The 19,227-nt window shown below is 36.7% G+C and overlaps 1 protein-coding gene across 2 annotated transcripts; it reads right to left on the bottom strand.

Annotated features, from left to right (window-relative positions):
• Nucleotides 1-362: 362 nt before the first annotated feature.
• LOC135085787 (gastrula zinc finger protein XlCGF57.1-like) lies at nt 363-19,075 on the bottom strand. 2 transcript variants are annotated; one of them, XM_063980586.1, is made up of 7 exons: nt 18,873-19,075; nt 17,490-17,640; nt 15,608-15,661; nt 15,392-15,445; nt 14,853-14,993; nt 2,057-2,960; nt 363-1,438 (listed from the first exon to the last, which is right to left on the bottom strand). In XM_063980586.1, exons 1-7 carry the CDS (start codon nt 19,011-19,013, stop codon nt 1,135-1,137), a joined length of 1,749 nt encoding a protein of 582 aa, XP_063836656.1. In that variant the 5' UTR covers nt 19,014-19,075; the 3' UTR covers nt 363-1,134. The 2 variants fall into 2 exon arrangements, with proteins under 2 accessions (XP_063836656.1, XP_063836657.1); XM_063980587.1 differs by having other exon boundaries at nt 2,057-2,957.
• Nucleotides 19,076-19,227: the final 152 nt, after the last annotated feature.

The following is a 19,227-nucleotide window of genomic DNA, read 5'->3' as shown; positions in this document are numbered from 1 at the left end:
CGCTGTCCCTATGTATGTTTAGATCTTTAGAACTACGCAACGGATTTTGATGCGGTTTTTTTTAAAGATAGAATGACTCAAGAGGAAGGTTTGGTACAAAACATGCATATTATAGAAGAGAAAAACCGGCCTCCTTGGGGTAGGCCTTTGTCCAGCAGTGGACGTCTTTTGGCTGAAACGAACGAACTACGTCGGAAGGACCACAGCAGTACATTTATAAAGAGAAGCATTGTGCCGCAGTCAACGGCGTTTATTGGAGACCAAATTTTACCATCGATGACTATCTTGAATTTAGCTACACGCAGGAAGTAATAAAACAAAAGACTAGTGTATAAAATGATTTTTATTAACAATAACGCTTATTTGTCTAAAAAAATACTTAACATTATGAAATCGATTTGAATACAATAAAAAATCTTGCAAAATAATACTTTTGTGATGTAATAAATTAATAAATAATACTGAAAAATAAATAAATGCACATTTGTATAAGTAGCTGATTTCAAATAAGTACCAAAAAATTGCGAAGCTCATATTAATATTAAGTAAACGAGCCATCCTTTTACTTAAAAGCAGTCCTTTAAATTTTTTGCTTTTTATCACCCAATTTCGTCAGTCAGATGTCTTTTTTCCCCAATCAGCCATCCTTACGCTGATAATAATCTGCCACTTTCGCTCCCAATCAGCCATCCTCTTGCCCTAATTGGCCCTTTTTCGCTCCAAATCGGCCACTCTTACGCTTATATCATCTATCATCTCGCTTCCAATCGGCCATCCTCTTGCTTTCAATCAGCCATCTTCTTGCTTTTCAATCAGCCATCCGTTCGCTTCCAATCGGCTCTCCTCTCAATTTCAATCGGGTTTCGCTTTCGATCAGCCATCCTCTAGCCCTAATAAGGCATCCTCTCGCTTTCAGTCAGCCATCCATCCTCTCGCTTTCAATCGGCCATCTTATTGCTTTCAATCTGCCATCTTCTCGCTTTCAATGAACAATACTTTCGCTGATATCAGCCAACCTTTCGCCCTAATCGGCCATCGACTCTTCCAGTCCGCCATTCTCTCGCTATCAATCAGCCATCCTCTCTCTTTCGATCAGCCATTCCCTCGCCCAAATCAGCCATCCCCTCGCCCAAATCAGCCATCACTAGGCCTATTGCACCTATGCCTTTTCAACGCACTGCTCTGCGCAAACTGGCTACAGCACATCTCACACGAAAACGGTTTCTCCCCCGTATGTATCCTCATATGCAATTTCAAATTCCCACTTATAGAAAACTGTTTATTACACACAGTACAATTATAAGGCCGTTCGTCAGAGTGCACACGCATGTGTTTGGATAGATTTCCTATTTGCTTGTTGCATATCTTGCAGGTGTAAGGTTTGATGCCCGTGTGGACTCGCATGTGGCGTTTTAGCTGGCCGGTTTCGCGGAAACATCTGGGGGAAATAAAATGCGTTAGAATGAAGAAAGAAAGAAAAATAGTTTATTCGTCCGCTCCGGTCGCCGAGAAGATAGAATATCGTTCAATGACCCCAAGCTACCCATCCTTATTAACACGTAATTATATTGCTGTCGCGACTGTGCGACGGGCGGCCGCAGTAAGTGTGCGAGCGCGACAGCAACATAATGAGGGTTTTCGCGATTGAAAAATCCGCCAGATGGCAATACGTAGACGGGATGTCCAAATGCTGCATGATTGGTGGATTTTGAAATATCTGTCTGTCATGTCAAAAATAACGAATCATGCAGCATTTGGACCTCGCGTCTACGTATTGCCATCTGGCGGATTTTTCAATCGCGAAAACCCTCATTACATCGAAATTTTTGCAGACATTATCAACTCGGAAAAGGATCAACACCGTATTGCCTTTTGCGAGCCGTCATCGCCCTTCGCGCGCTGTCATCCACGAGGCGAGGCGTTTACGTTACGGTGCGGATAAGTGTGCGTTGAATATGGACTTTCATACAAAGAATACTGACTGCCTCGAGTTGATACAGTTACGATCCCTTTCCGGGTTGATAATAAATGTGCGGCCTTTGATAGTCAACATTACCTTTTACAAATCTCGCAAGGATAGGGCTTCTCTCCCGTATGCACTCGCATATGAATCTTCAAGTAACCGTTATCAGAGAACGGTTTCTTACAAACTTTACATGAAAACGGTTTTTCACCGGTATGAGTCCTTTCATGCAATTTAAAACTGGCCATTTGAGCGAACTGCCTGCTGCAAAAACTGCAAGTATACGGTTTAATACCAGTATGCACTCTCATATGCACTTTCAACGTTGTGTACGCTGTGAAATCCTTCTTGCAAACCTCACATGAGAACGGTCGTTCACCCGTATGGGTCCGTTCATGGATTGCCAAATAACTTTTGCTCGAGAACTGCTTGTTACAGATTTTACAGGAATACGGTTTCATTCCAGTGTGTATTATTATTATGTGTCTTTTCAAGTGTGTCCTTTGGGGGAACCGTCTTCCACACACATCACAAACATAAGGCCGTTCACCGGTGTGGGTGAGCATATGGGATTTCAACGTTTGGTTATGCCCGAACGACTTGTTACAAACTTCACAGCTGTATTTTCTCTCGCCGGTGTGCGTTTTTAAGTGTTCTTTTAATCCTTTCTTTCTTTGGAACTCTTTCGAGCAATAACTGCATTTGAATTTGTCATCGAAGTGAGATTTTAGATGTTTTTTCAACAGCCTTGTTTTGTCAAACGTTTTATTGCAAATAGTACAGACATATTTGCCGTTGTCCGAGTGTGTGCTTTCTATGTGTTTAGTCAAATCTTTGCTGTTGACAAACTTTGTGTTGCACAATTGGCACAAATGGGTTTTTTCTCCTGTGTGAATCTTCATGTGTACTTCTAAAGAACCGTTGTAAGTGAATTTCTTTTGGCAGATGTCGCAAGCGAACTTTTTCGACTTCGCCTTTCGTTGTTTGCTCTGTTCTTCTGAAAGTAAATAATAAATTAAATAATCAAGTGACTAAAGTCCGGTCGACGAGCAGATCGAATTTCGTACAATGACCCCAAGCTACCCATCCTTATCTCCCGCGCGTAATTATATTGCTGTCGCGCTCGCACACTCATTGTGGCCGCCCGTCGAACAGTCGCGATAATGTTAATAAAGGATTGAATGTTTTTACTGTATCTTTTTGCACATAATTTCTTACGTCCGTGTTCACAAACGTTGCTTGCTTATGTGAAGGATGAAGGTGCAAATGGAGGATTTGGTCGACTACACGAAGTTCGCCGGGTCAGCTCTAGAAGTCTGGTCGCCGAGCAGATTTTCAAATCAAATCAAATCAAATCAATAAATCATTTATTGTCTTAGTTATAGGTATTACAATAACACAGATCTTAAATGTATACATAAGTCCGCTATAACCTGCCGATTGGGCGTACAATATTTTATTCGTATGAATACAGATTACGTAGGGTCAAGGAGGCAACAGTGACTCGGTCGGCTACAGTGGCTCAGTCATGTTTCGACCTGAAGGCATAGGAATATATATTTGTCTCTTTTACCGATTCAAAGGTCTTGGTACCCGAACACGTTTAAACCAGTTTGCTCGCCGGTCAAGTGCCGTGCGGAAGGGTGAGGGAATGTTTTTTGTTTTCGCGCCCACTAAATTACATTCTAAGGTGAGTTTCGATTGTTTTCATATCTTTGTTTGTTGCTATAGGTAATAGCCGTTATATTTATCGGATAGTAGGTCTTGTATCAATTGTCTTTAATCCGAATTTTGACTAATTTGTTTTACATCTTGGTTTTTTTGATCAAATATTTACAAAATGGCGTAGAAGTACACAGTGACTCAATTTTAATACTTTATACGAATTCAGTATTTTTATAACTTTAAATCGAATTTTGTTTTTTATTTACAGAATGCCACGGAAAAAACCGATAGAAAAATAGGGAAGAAATAAATAACGAAGAGATTGAGATGACTTAAGATCTTATAGGTAGCAATAAAAGTACTAAGAGTCGTGTTGAATTGTTGATTATAATAAGAATAGCTTGTGCAGTTTTGTTATTATTTCTAATAAAAAACTACGCGGAATGGGCATTTTCTTTTCATATAAATACTGCCGTACCACGTTAATACTGTGTACCACGGTAGTGAGTCAGTGTGTACACCTAGTAGTCCACAGTGGCTCAATTATCATTTTTTTGTTTTAGGTTCCTACTTTGACATAAGTAGTAAATAATGTAGAATCATGAGTGCTCAGTTACAGTTCAATAGTGTATCTAAAATGTGAGCAAATTTTAGGCCAATATTAAAGCGATATCTATTTTTATTAAGCTTCGAAAAAAAAGTGAGTCACTGTTGCCTCCCTGACCCTAGTTGCAAGATATTATAACTACATAACAAAACAATAAACACATAACAAAATTTAGAACAATTAGTAACAATCTTACATTTTAAAATCTTGTAGCTTAAGGTAGGCTAGTTAGACTAATAAATAACATCAATAACTAATTTTATCTTGTAAATATTCATTTAAAGAGTAATAACATTTTTTGACTAAAATGTCATACAGTGCTGTCTTGAAGTTTTTATAATTTAACTCTTTTAGGCTGTCAGGTAAATGGTTAAAAATTTTAGGTGCTACAACAAAGAAACTATTTGAAAAATAACTAGTGCGCGATGTATGATGGGGTAATATATCTATTTTATTGCGAGTTTTGCGATGTAGTCTGGTTATCCTAGATTTAAAATAATAATCATATTTTTTTACAAATAGACAAACTTCAAGAATATACAATGAGGGAAGATTGAGTAACTGCAGTTTAGGAAATAATTGCCTGCAACTAACCATTTGACTGACGCCGAAGATGGCTCTGATGCATTTTTTTTGAGCACGAAATATGGGTAATAAATTAACATTTGCCGTATTTCCCCAATGGATTATTCCGTAGCGTAAGTTAGAAGCCACATATCCATAGTAGGCAATAAGAGCAGCTTTCTTAGACACAGATCTTGCAATTTTTTTTAAAGGAAAAACAAATTTACTAATTTTATTCGTTAATTGTAAAGTATGTGGTTTCCAACACGCGTTACTATCAATTTTTACACCCAGAAAACATATTTCATTAGCTTCTTCAATTAAATGATTATCATAACTCACCGTAATGTTTTTTTTGCGTTTTTTATTTAAATAGAATTGCATATATTGTGTTTTATCAAGATTAACTACTAAATTATTTGCATTCATCCAGTTAATTACATTTGCAAGAGCATCGTTTATGGACTGCTCGTATGTGTCATGATCATTACTTTTAATAACTATGGTAGAATCATCGGCAAATAAATACATTGGGTGCGGAACATTTAGGGGGAGATCATTTATATAAATTATGAACAATAAAGGACCAAGTATAGTTCCTTGTGGCACTCCGTATTTAACTACTTCTATATCGGATTTTACAGTTACAACATTTTTTCTACAATCTATTTTAGTTATTTCTGTATATTGTAAGCGTTCGTTTAAGTATGAAGTTAATAATTCCAATATGGGTCCTCTGATTCCATAACTATACAACTTGCTTAGCAGTTTTTCATGGCATACAAAATCGAACGCTTTAGACATGTCCATAAATAGCGCTGTCACAGGAATACTGTCATTAAGGCATTCCGAAATGTTGCGCATAAGATGATATATAGCTAAGTTAGTAGATTTGTCTTTCCTAAACCCAAATTGTTTTTCGCTGAGAATGTTATATTTTTCGAAAAAATTTATTAAACCCTGTTTGTGTAATATGTAGTATTGAAACTAACTTTCTTGATTTTCATCCATTTAATTGGATTTATAAAAATTTGTACAGAAGAACGTTGGGTTTCGTAAATTGAAGTCTTTTCATTGACAATTATAGAGTAGTGAATAGACAATATTGATGTTCCTTTTTCTGCGCGAAGTTTCGGCACTGAGACTTTAGTGATTGGCCTCAACATCTTCCCCCCCTTCGAAATCTCCAGGGTTTCGAAGTACTGCTGCTGGTTGAGGTTATGATGCGTGCAAAGGGCAGAGGTTGCGAACAGCTCTGCGAACGATGCCCTTGGAGGTAGTGACGTCTGCGACTCTTGTTGTTCCGTCGGAGCCAGGGTATAGGTTGCTGACGCGTGCCATGCGCCACTTCAAAGGAGGCAGATTAGGTTCCTTGATGGCCACCAGGTCGCCTACTTGTAGTCCTTGTTGATGCGTCTGCCATTTGGTTTTTTGTTGCAACTCGTTCAGGTATTCGTTTCTCCAGCGATCCCAGAAGTGTTGCCGCATTTTTTCCAGAAGTCTATATCGATCCAGTCGGCCTGGGTTAACATCCAGCAGGTTCTCTGACGGCAGCGATGTCAGTGGTTTGCCGATCAGGAAGTGCGAAGGAGTCAAGGGATTTAAATCGGTAGGATCTGATGATAGAGGAGATAGGGGTCTGGAGTTAAGGATTGCTTCAATTTGGGTGAACAAAGTCGTTAATTCCTCAAACGTTAGATGTTTATCGCCTAATATTCGCGTTATATGGTATTTCGCAGATTTAACGCCTGCCTCCCAGAGCCCACCAAAGTGGGGAGAATAAGCTGGTGAGAATTTAAACTCAATTCCCTCATCCGATGCGAAACCAGTTATGTCATCGTTACTTGATTTGAGAAAACGTGTGATTTCGTTGTTAGCGCCGACGAAATTAGTGCCGTTATCGCAATATAATTGCAATGGTTTCCCTCGTCGGGAAATAAATCGCCTAAGACACATAATGAAAACATCGGTAGTCAGGTCGCTGGCTACTTCGAGGTGCAAAGCCTTTGTACTGAAACAGACAAATAGGCACAAGTAACACTTTGTTATTTTACAACCGCGACCCTTGCGATCAGTAATGTAGAATGGCCCGGCGAAGTCGACGCCGCTGATGTGAAATGGATGATTGGGAGTTATTCTACTTGAAGGTAAGTTTCCCATTATGGGATTATAAGATTTAGCTTTCATCAATCGACAAAGTTTGCAATTATTAACGATACCTCTTGCTAGTATTCTGCCTCTTAAAGGCCAATAAGTATTTCGTATACTACTTAGTAGAAGTTGAGGCCCACAATGAAGAAGTTTAATGTGATGATGAGCAAATAATAATTTAGAAAAATTGTGTTTAGAGTCCAGTAAAATTGGATGTTTTCTCTCATAGGGCTCATTGGAATTTTGTAGTCGGCCTCCAACACAAAGTATGCCTTCTTCATTTATAAATGGACTGAGAGATAAGATGCGGGATTTACAAGGTAAGTTTTGTTTACTATTAAGAGTATTTAATTCAGTGGAGAAGCATTCTATTTGATGTTGTTTTACCAAAACCTTTAGAGCTGTATTTAATTCATTTGTGGTCAAAGGACCCGTTAGTTTTGAGTTTTTATTTTTTAAATTGTGTAAGTATCTAAGTACATAAGCAATAGATCTGTGTAATTTTGTAAAGTTGGAATATCTATCAAATTCTATCACCCTTTGAACATTTGCAGTAGTTGATTTTAGTGTAGTAATTTGCTTTGTAGTTTTAGGTTTAATGTTATTAGATTTTCTTTCAGGTAGATCCAGAACAGCGTGAGATCCTATGTTTTGCGGCCAATAGCACGAGTCTTCAGTTAGAAAAGAAGGTCCTTCCCACCACAAGTTAGCGGATTGAAGTGATCTGGGGTTCACTCCCCGTGATGCTAAATCCGCTGGATTTTTCTCTCCAGGGACATGTCTCCAAGTGCCAGAAGTCGTCAGCTCCTGGATTTCGCTAACACGATTCGAAACGAAGGGTTTTAAGTCAGATGAATGAGAAGAAAGCCAACCTAAGACCACCGTTGAGTCTGTCCAGTAGAAAATAGACTCAAGCTCACATCGAAGTGCCTTCAGCACCTTAGCACTGAGGCGTGCTGACAGAAGAGCGCCACACAGCTCAAGCCGAGGAATGGTTGCTGCCTTGAGCGGAGCCACCTTAGTTTTAGCGCATAACAGCCTTACCAAGACGTGACCAGATGCATCGATTGATCTCAGATAAATTGAAGATGCATAGGCTAATTGTGAAGCATCTGAGAAAGCATGCAGCTCAATTTTGATTGGATTGCAGATGATTGTGCATCTGGGAATTGCAAGTTCTGTTAAAGACTTTAAATTTTCTGCGAAGGTGTTCCATTCCTTGAGCAATGAATTATCCACAGGATCGTCCCAATCCAGTTTTGACTGCCACAGCTTCTGGAGAATGATTTTGGGAATTATTGTGCATGGACTGAGTAGACCCAAAGGGTCAAAAAGTTTAGCTGACTTAGATAAGATGGTTCGTTTAGTGACTGGCTGATTTAATTCCATGTCAACAGAAAACTGAAGAATGTCATCAGAAGGATTCCATTTGAGGCCCAAAACACTGGCCTGAGAAGAAGACATGTCAAAGGTTTTAGGTTGGGATGTGTTCGACTCAGTTTGAAAGATGCTAGGTGCGTTTGTTCGCCATTTACGCAATGGAAGACATGCTGAGTCAAGAATAGAAGTAACTGAGTGAACTATTTTCAGCAATTCGTCTTCTGAGTCGGTTCCCGAAAGGAAATCATCCACGTAGAAGTCCTCCCTGATCAACTGAGCCACACCAAGGTCCTGACACTCCTCGGACAGTTGTAGTAAACATCGAGTACTAAGAAACGGTGCTGATGCCGTTCCATACGTAACAGTGTTTAACTGGAATATTTTGATAGTACTCGACGGATCGTCTCGCCACAAAATGAGTTGCAGATGCCGTTGTTCAGGGTCTACTAGTATTTGACGGTACATTTTTTCCACGTCTGCCGACACTACAAACCTGTGCTGTCTGTACCGCAATAGAATTGAAAACAAGTCGTCCTGAACAACCGGTCCGACATGTTGTATGTCGTTGAACGACACGCCAGATGCAGTTTTTGAAGATGCGTCGAATACAACACGCAACTTTGTAGTTTCGCTAGCCTCTCGAACTACCCCATGATGTGGAAGGTAACAGCCGAATGCTGGCCGAGGAATCTCAGTCATGTGACCCATGTTCTCATATTCGTGGATGAATTCTTGATATTTGGTTTTAAGTGATGGATTATTTTTGAGTTTACGCTCTAAATGAAACAATCGTTTCTCTGCAATGTGGTATGATTCACCTAAACAATCTGAAGATTCCTTGAGAGGAACCTGAACACAAAATCGCCCGTCAGGTTCGCGACGTGTGGTGGTGGTGAATAAATTTTCACAATAATCATTTTTGTTGTATTCAATGCTAGGAGGTACTTCCTCAAGTTCCCAAAATTTTGTAAGTTGTTGACTAATGTCCTTTGAAAAATGACAATGTAATTTATTATTATTTGTTTCATAATAATTTGTTGCTGTGGGGCCAGCCACTACCCATCCTAACATTGTTTCTTGTAAAATGGGCCTTTGTGGTCCCAAAGTTACCCTGCCGGGTCCTAGAAGGTCCCAAAATATGTCAGCGCCCAGTAGAAGATCAATATCTGAGGAATGATAAAACATTGGGTCGGCAAGCTGAATATGATGTGGAATGCCTAAATCTTGTATACGAACTGTGGCATGGGGCAACTTGTCTGTAATGTGAGGTAAAACAAAGCACTTGGCAATGAAGAATGTTCACTAATTTTGTTTCTTAGCTTTCTGTATTCTCTGTTAAAAATAAAAAATACACGTGAAAGAATTATTTCGATACGTCAATTAGTTTCCAAGATATTGAATTTTAAAAGTGCGGGCGGCGGCCGGCCCGCCATTTTATGCGCGTGACGTCATATTACAGTGACTGGCTCATATTTGTATGGGTGGAATCTTGCAAGCTGAATTATGACCCACTTCCAGGCAACCGATTAAACTGAAATTTCGCAAACACATGTGATTTGGATGACCATGCAATATTGTGATGACATGGAGCTGATCTGATGATGGAGCTGGAAGGTGGCCATAGGAACTCTATAATAAAACGACTTAAATGCATCGAGTTTGGGCTCGTTCGTTTTGTATTGATGAGTATTTTAATTCTATATAGTAATCGGGGTCTAATGATGGAGCTGGAAGCTAATTTGCAATAAAATGACACAATCGCATCAAATTTGGGTTTGGTTCAATTTTAATTTCTGTGATGGGTCTGGGTGTTAATATGTAGGGTAAACCGTATAGCTATTGCCCACTTAAAGATTTCAAATACATTGAGATGAAAAATTAAAGAAAGTATTTTAATTATCGACCATTTATGACTTTTTTCTTATAACTCAATTAACTGTTAAACAGAATATTAACAGTTTTTAGTTGAAACTTACGTAACTTAGAAAATATTGAAATAAATTTAAAATCCTCCAAAAAGTACAGTCATTGCCCATTACTTACACTAATTGCCCACATGAAAGCACAGTAATTGCCCAGTATCTTAAAACAAAATAATCAATTTTAAAATGACAAAATAGGTTTTAAATAAACAAAACAAAACATTAAACTTAAATTCTAGTAGTACAGTCTTCAACATTTCAAAATAAATTGCGTTTGGCCTTATTAACATATTATCAAATATTTCTTGAGCTGATGTTGATGAATCGGTAGAGACAGAATCATCTACTTCAAAACATAGATGACGCAAAAATTTGAATTTTATATGTATTTATTTTTTTATCTTCTTTGATATCAGTTCAAGTGGTTGCTCAGAATGTTCAATTAGCTGTTGGGTATTCTTCCCTAAAGTTGTATTTATTTCCATACAATTAACATTTTCACTAGTAGATTTAACGTAGGATTTTCATTTTTTGTATTTGCGTTTGAATTTTTATCAATTTTTTCAAGCCAAACCATATTTTTCAGCAATTTATCTAGTAGATAAATTGTTGGATACATCTTGTACAGCTTCGATCGCTTTTTGCAAATTTTCTATGCTATATTGAACTTTTGGAGTCTTTGGCATACTGAAAATGAAACATTTCAATATTTATGCCTGTAAATTGCAAAACAAGTCTAGCAATGAGCAACTTAAACACTGCTACTGCATGGTGGCAACACTCTAATAATAATTGCCCTGGGCAATAACTATACATTAACATATGGCAATAACTAAAATGATGGTGGGCAATAACTAAAAATATACAGATTTACGTGCAGTGATTACCCACCGTTAAAATGACCGTTCGAAATCAAATTTTATCAGTTATTTTCATTGATAATGGAGAAAACACTTATAATTTCATCGTGACTATACACCATTACTTGAATATTAAATAACTTGCAAAAAAAATTAACCTCTAAGCAAGTAATTCCTTAGTAAAATTGTTAAAGTCTTTACGTGTTTGAGTAACATTTTCACCCGTCTTGACAAAATCCGCCATGACTGTTTTTTTTTTAGTGTTTCCTATTGTAAATTTTAAATCTACTGTTCATTGATCTCGGAGCCATCTACTTAGTAAATTCAAGTATAACTAGAGTGATTCAAAGTCAGCACCTGACAATATTATTCTTAAAGCGGGCAATTACTACCAGTGGGCAATCACTCTCTGGTTTACCCTATAATAAGTTTGTATTTACAAAAAAAAAATATTTAAGTATGTTTATATCCGTTTTCTAGTGAGCGGACGCTGTGAATGTACGTCACACGGGGTCACGTGACCGTCGGCGGGACTCAATATTTAAGCGAACTTTGAATGCCTATAAAATCATAACTACTGGGTATTTTTGAATGAAATAAAAACTAATGTATTTGTAAATGTAAAAGCTTAACTGTAACATAGGTTTCAAGTGATTTTGCATACCTAGTAACATTCTCAATTATGTTGAATGAGTTGTGACAGGAATGAAGATGTAAATTGCAATGTTCTGTAACATTTAGTACTGCATTTCCTATACCTGAAACACTGTGAAAACAATCATGACGTTTTTGATGGCCAATTTTCCTTTGAGCCCTGTCACTAATGAATGAAGACTGGCTCCCACAATCCAACAAGGCTCTAAGTGTGTACACTTTGTTGTTGTTTCTCACCTTGACTAATGCCGTAGAGAGGAGTGCTTGACCAGAGGAGGTAGCAGACATAGTCACGGAGGAAGCAGAACCAGATGGAGTGGAGCCAGTGACAGGACTAGGTGAGTTGCTAGTAGTTTGAGGTAAGTTATTTACTTTATTGTCATCACTATTAATTTGTTTAGTTTGTGAATATTGCAACGAATTTTGTCTATGTATCAGTGTATTGTGTTTTTTATGACAAATACGACAGCCACCCAACCTGCATTGATGGGTTTGATGACCTTCACGAAGGCAATTGTTGCACAGTTTTAATGAGGTAAGTTTAGAAATTCGCTCACTAACGGGCATTGATTTGAACACAGAACACTCATACAACCTATGACAATCTTGCTTACAGATGAGGCACTGCTTAGCAGGTGATGCATTGACCGATGAACTGTGAAATGATTGGAAGCTATGACGTTTCTCATGCTTATTGTTAACAACTTTACTTGCATTTACAGTCTCTAGTAAGTTAGCTCTCTGACGAAGGAATGATAAGAACTCATCCAGTGAAGGAGAATCATTGCTGCTTCTACACTCTTCCCACCGACGGGCAGTAGCGCTGTCCAACTTCGCCGAGGCCATATAGATGATAAGTGTGTCCCATTTGTCTGTTGGTTCACCTAAATTATTTAATGCGTTCAAATTCTTTGATAAACTGTCTATAAGATTTCTAATTCCGCTGTGAGACTCTTTGGTTAATGATTCAATTGAAAATAAACACTTAACATGTTCATTGATTAAGAGACGCTTGTTATCATATCGCTCACAAAGTAGGTTCCATGCTATTTCATAATTATCTGAAGAAACTGTAACAGAATTGATGACAGAACTAGCCGGACCCTCCAAGTAAGATTTAAGGTAATGGAATTTATTGATATTATCAATGCTATCATTTTGGTGGATAAGTGATAAATAAGTGTCTCGAAAGGCCAACCAATCATTTGCATTTCCATTGAATGGTGGAATTTTTAAAGGTGGCAGTTTAATATTGATGTGATTTGAAGTTGTGTTGGATGAAGACTCCTGTTTATGTTGTGTTTCAAAGTAATCTAATAATGATTGTGATTTTGCTATTAAATAAAAGAACTTATTTTCGGTTATTTCCCGTTCATTCATTTGAGCAGTGGTATCTTCATCCAACATTTCTATTTGGGATTGTATTTCCTCGAAATTGCATGATAAATCACGCATTTTGTTACATCGCAAACGGAGTTCATTTACTATAACGGCACTAGTCTCTTTACAGTCCAACAAAGGCAATAAATACTTCTCAAATAATGTTAATCGAGATCTAATGCTACCTCGTTGTTTAATAAGGTCTTTTAAATCTGCCATTTTGCTAACGCAACAACGAATCACACGGCAATTATGTTTACGTTTACGATAAGAAATAATAAAGATACGTTACGGTTCGATGCTGTGAGATAACAAACCGGTTTCGCAGGCGGCCGATCGCTGCACAGGCGCACACACACGGCACTGTGTTGATTGTTGGAAGACCGGACCCGCCACACTCGGCAGAGGTTTTGATTATTTCCGTGTTCAGAATGCAGGAATACACCTGGAATGTTCGGCAGTACGTATAAGTATGGAGTAATAACAAGATTTATGATGATAAGTATAAAATATGAACTGACAGTTAACACTCGTGAATTGAATTTGTAATTTGAAACTGAACTATTTGTATGAAATATAGCTAATTGGACTAGTATTTTACGATTTAATTTGTGAAAATGTATTGCGAAAGACCATATAAATGAAGATAATTCGTAGAAGGATGAAAATAGATGAAATTTAGACTTATTTTTGCGTGAATAGTTGTGTAGGTAGTATGTACCTACCCGTTGGATTGAATTGGATTTGGATTTTAACAACTGTATTCACACTAATAGAAGCTGGAAGGAATGGGTAGCAAGGATAGGAATCGCACTTCCCTCGGAATAGTTGCTGCAGCTGGATACTGGCGGTTTCCTGAAGGATGAGCTGGATTTTTCCAATGTTCAACGGTTTGACTTGTTGAATTGGTTTCGTTGACTTTCTCGTTGCAATCACGTCGGGGTCACCATTTGTTTGTGTAATATGTAGTATTGAAACTAACTTTCTTGATTTTCATCCATTTAATTGGATTTATAAAAATTTGTACAGAAGAACGTTGGGTTTCGTAAATTGAAGTCTTTTCATTGACAATTATAGAGTAGTGAATAGACAATATTGATGTTCCTTTTTCTGCGCGAAGTTTCGGCACTGAGACTTTAGTGATTGGCCTCAACAAACCCTCATATATTACTGTTTCGAATACTTTAGCAAATATTGATATTAATGCAATAGGACGGTAGTTTTCGTGTTCATCTCTATTACCTTTTTTAAATAACGGTTTAACTACTGATATTTTCAATTTACTAGGAAATATTCCTTTGCTTATAGATAAGTTGATTATGTGAGACAATGGACCAGAGATTTCATCTTTACAGAATTTAATAACTTTAGTATTTAAGTCATCATAACCCACGCTATTTTTATTTTTTAGATTTTTGATAATTCTTATAACATTCTCAGGATTTATTGGGTTGAGATATATAGAATTCTTGTTAGTTTTTATTTTACGGTCATATGAAATATTTGTTTTAGAGCTATTATTTTTTTGTTTCTTTTTATGAATTTCTACCATATTTTGTCCAATGACCCCAAGCTACCCATCCTTATCACACCGGACTGCGATAAAATCCAAAATATTTATTCAGTTTAGACCACAAGTGGCACTTATAAGATAAGGATGGGTGCTCGGCGACCGGACTTTAGTCATGTGTATTTCGTATACATACGTGTTTCCTCCGTATCACTCTGCCCCGGCTCCCAATCCCTGTAGGAATCCTCACTGGCCCTCCGTTTGTTTGCGAGGGTAGACAGCGGCTGGTCTTCCAAATCCGTCTCGATGAAGATCTCCATTGAGGGTACTTTGTCTTCTGGAAACGGGGATTAGAAAAGGCTAAAATCCTGAATCTGATATACCTGAACTAGATATTGAAGGTAAAGTCCGGTCGCCGAGCAGATAAAATTTCGTACAATGACCCCAAGCTACCCATCCTTATCGCTCGCGCGTAATCATATTGCTGTCGCGACTGTGCAACGGGCGCCCGCAGTGAGTGTGCGAGCAATATAATTACGCGCGAGCGATAAGGATGGGTAGCTTGGGTCATTGGACGAAATTCTATCTGCTCGGCGACCGCTGACCGGACTTTTGTAATGGATTAATAGCATTAGTATTAATCATTTATAATTAACAATAATTAAATTAAGTTGCAAATTTTTAAGAATGCTAAAATTAATTCTTCGTGGTATAAACTAATGTAGGTTAACTTACCATCATTGTATTTAATGTCTTTTTCGTCAGGAAATAGAGTTTCTTCTTTTGGACCTGTAAAAGAAGAGATAGGCTCAAAATTGTTGATGTTAAAAAAACATTTAAAAATCATATCTCAAAATAAAGATTTTTTTTTGTATAGATGGTCATCCATTAATCTAGAATGTTCTTAAGTTTGGCACGCTCTTTACGGGACACCCTGTATGTACAACTCACCTTCTGAAATACTGCCTACTTCTAATTTTACACCCTTCATAAAAGATTCTCCATCTGAAACACAATAAATGTTTATTTAATATTCTGAACTTACATATTTTGCCACATAATGTTGATTATGGGTTATTCAAACTAGTTATGACTTTATTGTTATTACTTTGGGTTATCAAGAAATGTTTAGAAAAGAGGCTGACAGTTTGGGGAGCTTAGGCCTGATGTTAGCATATTTGTCCCTTAGTCACTTATTAAGACACACTGAAGAGAAGTGGTCTTATTCTGCTCTTTCTTAATATTACACAAACTACTAATAGTCCCGTTCGTCAGCCGTTAGTCGTATTTTTTGGTCAGATCGTTTGACATAGCTTATTATTTATAACCCAGAATAACATATAGGCTACTAGCTTTCCGCCCGCGGCTTCGCCCGCGTGGAATTTTGTCTGTCACAGAAAAACTTTATCGCGCGCGTCCCTGTTTCAAAAACCGAGACAAAAACTATCCTATGTCCTTTCCCGGGACTCAAACTATCTCTGTGCCAAATTTCATCAAAATCGGTTCAGTGGTTTAGGCGTGAAAGTGAGACAGACAGACAGAGTTACTTTCGCATTTATAATACAGTGTGAGTCACGTTAAAGTGTACATATGAAAATAGATGAAACTAGACCTATTTTTATCGACAAAAAAGAGGTCAAAAATTTTTTGAGATTTTTTTTTAATTTTTTATGGAAATTTTTTTCTTCCAATTACTTATTGTAAAGAAAACATAATAACTTTTAAACTAAGCGGTATATCTTGATAAAATAAAAACAGTAATAATGCTAAATAACAGGCAATACTAAAAAAATACATAAAATACACAAAAAAGGCCAACAAATAATAAAAAAATTATACTTTTTGAAAAAAATCTGCTTAAAAATTCGTGTTTTTTTGGTTATTTGATAAATTTCTCCAAAAAATGCCCCTATAACCGGTAGTTTTTATTACTTTGTATTATTCTCTATCGCATTACCTTCGTAAAACGAAAAATCGCATGTCTCTATCCCTATCACAACGTTTGCAATGATCGTTTGAACTAAGCCTCTCCGGGCGCGCCATTCAACGCTTCGTTAACAACAAAACTGAAAATGGCTCTAGATTTGTAATTTTGATAAAGACAAGTTAGATTTCAAATAAAAACAAAAGATTTCGAAGTAAAATAAGCATTTTAGTTAAAATTAAAATTGTCTCTACCTGTAGCGGAGAATAATGTTGTGGCAGGAGTTTGTTCAAACGATCATAGCAAATGTTGTGATAGGGATAGAGACATGCGATTTTTGGTTTTACAAAGATAATACGATAGAAAATAATACAAAGTAATAAAAACCACCGGTTATAGGGGCATTTTTTTGGAGAAATTTATAAAATAACCAAAAAAACACGAATTTTTAAGCAGACTTTTTTCAAAAAGTATCATTTTTTATTATTTGTTGGCATTTTTTGTGTATTTTATGTATTTTTTTAGTATCGCCTGTTATTTAGCATTATTACTGTTTTTATTTTATCAGGATATACCGCTTAGTTTAAAAGTTATTACGTTTTCTTTACAATAAGTAATTTGAAGAAAAAAAATTCTATAAAAAATTAAAAAAAAAATCTCAAAAAATTTTTGACCTCTTTTTTGTCGATAAAAATAGGTCTAGTTTCATCTATTTTCATATGTACACTTTAACGTGACTCACACTGTATTAGTATAGATAATTTATGACGATCTGTGACAAACGAAGTTTCATGCGGGTGAAGTCGCGGGCAAAAGCTTGTTTAATTAATAAAATACAGTAATAGCTTACATGACACACAATAAGTGCGAGCTAGGCAGTAAAAGAATTAATAATTAGAACTGACGTACCATTAACACCGCACCCGGCGTAATACCTCATGAACTTCTCTTCGCACGCCACAACTTGCCTCTTGAAGAGCGCTGCGTCTCTCAGCCGCGGCTCGCATAGCGGACAGATGTTGTACGTGTTCACTCCTATCTCTCCTGGCAAAGGCGCTATCTGTAAGAGTATTTTTACATAAATGGGTATTTGACACCATTCGCCAATAATTCTAAACCACAACTTTTTTAAAAAGACACTTCTTTCTGGTCTTAAAAACTTAATTAATTTATAATTACCTGTAAATTACGATTTTTGGTTGCATTATAATTGAAAAAAGTAGTTTCATTGAGTTGATAAAATTGTGACGTCACATGCTAGTATTGCCGTACAAAATCTATGGGAGGGTGTCGTTTTGACAGTTTTAAAAAGTACGTCAATTGATTGGTGGTGTCAAATACCCTATTGTTTGAATAATAGTCTAAAGCACATTTTCACCATCAATCCCTGATTTAATAACTGAATGGGTGGCCTTTGTGACAACTTTATTATTATTTTTTCCTTTTTTCTTTCTCCTTTTGATGTGTGTGATCTAAAATGATATGAATGTATTTATTTTTTACTATTAAGTTGCCAAAAAAAACATTTTTCTTTCTTTCTTTCTAGTTTTTAAGTGACCCCTATGGTACATAACACATAACAGGAATTTTGTTTTCGACGGGGTCACCTAAAAATGAGGGATTGATGGTGAAAACGAGCATAAGGCTGAGTTGCACCATCTTATTTTAACTTTGACAAACGTTAAAAATGTTTTTTAAAAACTTTGTCAAACTCCATGCAAAAGGCACCAGTTATTGATATTGTTATAATTAAAATAAGGTGGTGCCAACTCAGCCTAATTTGAACAATAATGTTGTGGCATAAAGAATATTGTGGTAAGCAATAAATAAAAATAAATACATACTTACAGATACTTTTTATTGCACACTACAAAAACAAAATAGAGACAAGTAAAAGAAATACAAAATCAAAATGATACAATTTAAATAGCCTAGTGCTATGGAGAAATGTTTTTCAGAAAATCCAGTGATGACAGAACAGATAATGTTATTACTTCATTTCATAATAAGCCATGTAAATGTGATAGAAGATTATGTTATGGTTGGTTGAATTTATTATCTTCTATATGTATAAGATATTTAGACAGATAGCGTAAGCGGTCAGAAATTCTATGTATGGTTTTTAAACACAGAACACACCTAACCAGAAGTTATATGGACATTTTTTTTTTTATATTAATTGCAAGGCAATTTACAGGAAGCAAGGTGACTTATGATCGAACTATATACAAAATGAGTTACTGGGTCTGTTTGTAGGCTAAAAAGACATTTAAATTACTTTAAATAACATACATTCACTTCGAAAGTCTCGCGAAGCATTGTCGACAATATTTCGTCCACTCCATTTACAGAATATGATCCGCTTAGGCTCTTGAAGGTGCCTTCTGCGTGGCAGCAACGGCATAAACCATTTGCCCTCCATAACTCGGTCATTTTAATTGATTTTCATTATAATTTTAATACAAAAACACGGTCGCTACGTAGACGACATCTTTTTGTTTGACAATTTTGACGTTTTTTTATTTTTATTATTATCTTTATGCTCACAGATGACAAATTTATACAGCCTAATACAACATATCCTAGGGATAGCGGATAGTTTATTTTGGTATGCTTGTGCTTAAAAAAATATGTGGGCTGGCTGTCA

Source organism: Ostrinia nubilalis, chromosome 29 (assembly GCF_963855985.1).
Source record: "Ostrinia nubilalis chromosome 29, ilOstNubi1.1, whole genome shotgun sequence".
In the NCBI taxonomy this organism is placed as follows: Eukaryota; Metazoa; Arthropoda; class Insecta; order Lepidoptera; family Crambidae; genus Ostrinia; species Ostrinia nubilalis.
Note: the sequence above shows the minus strand (reverse complement) of the source record. Positions and strands in the feature narration are given on the sequence as shown.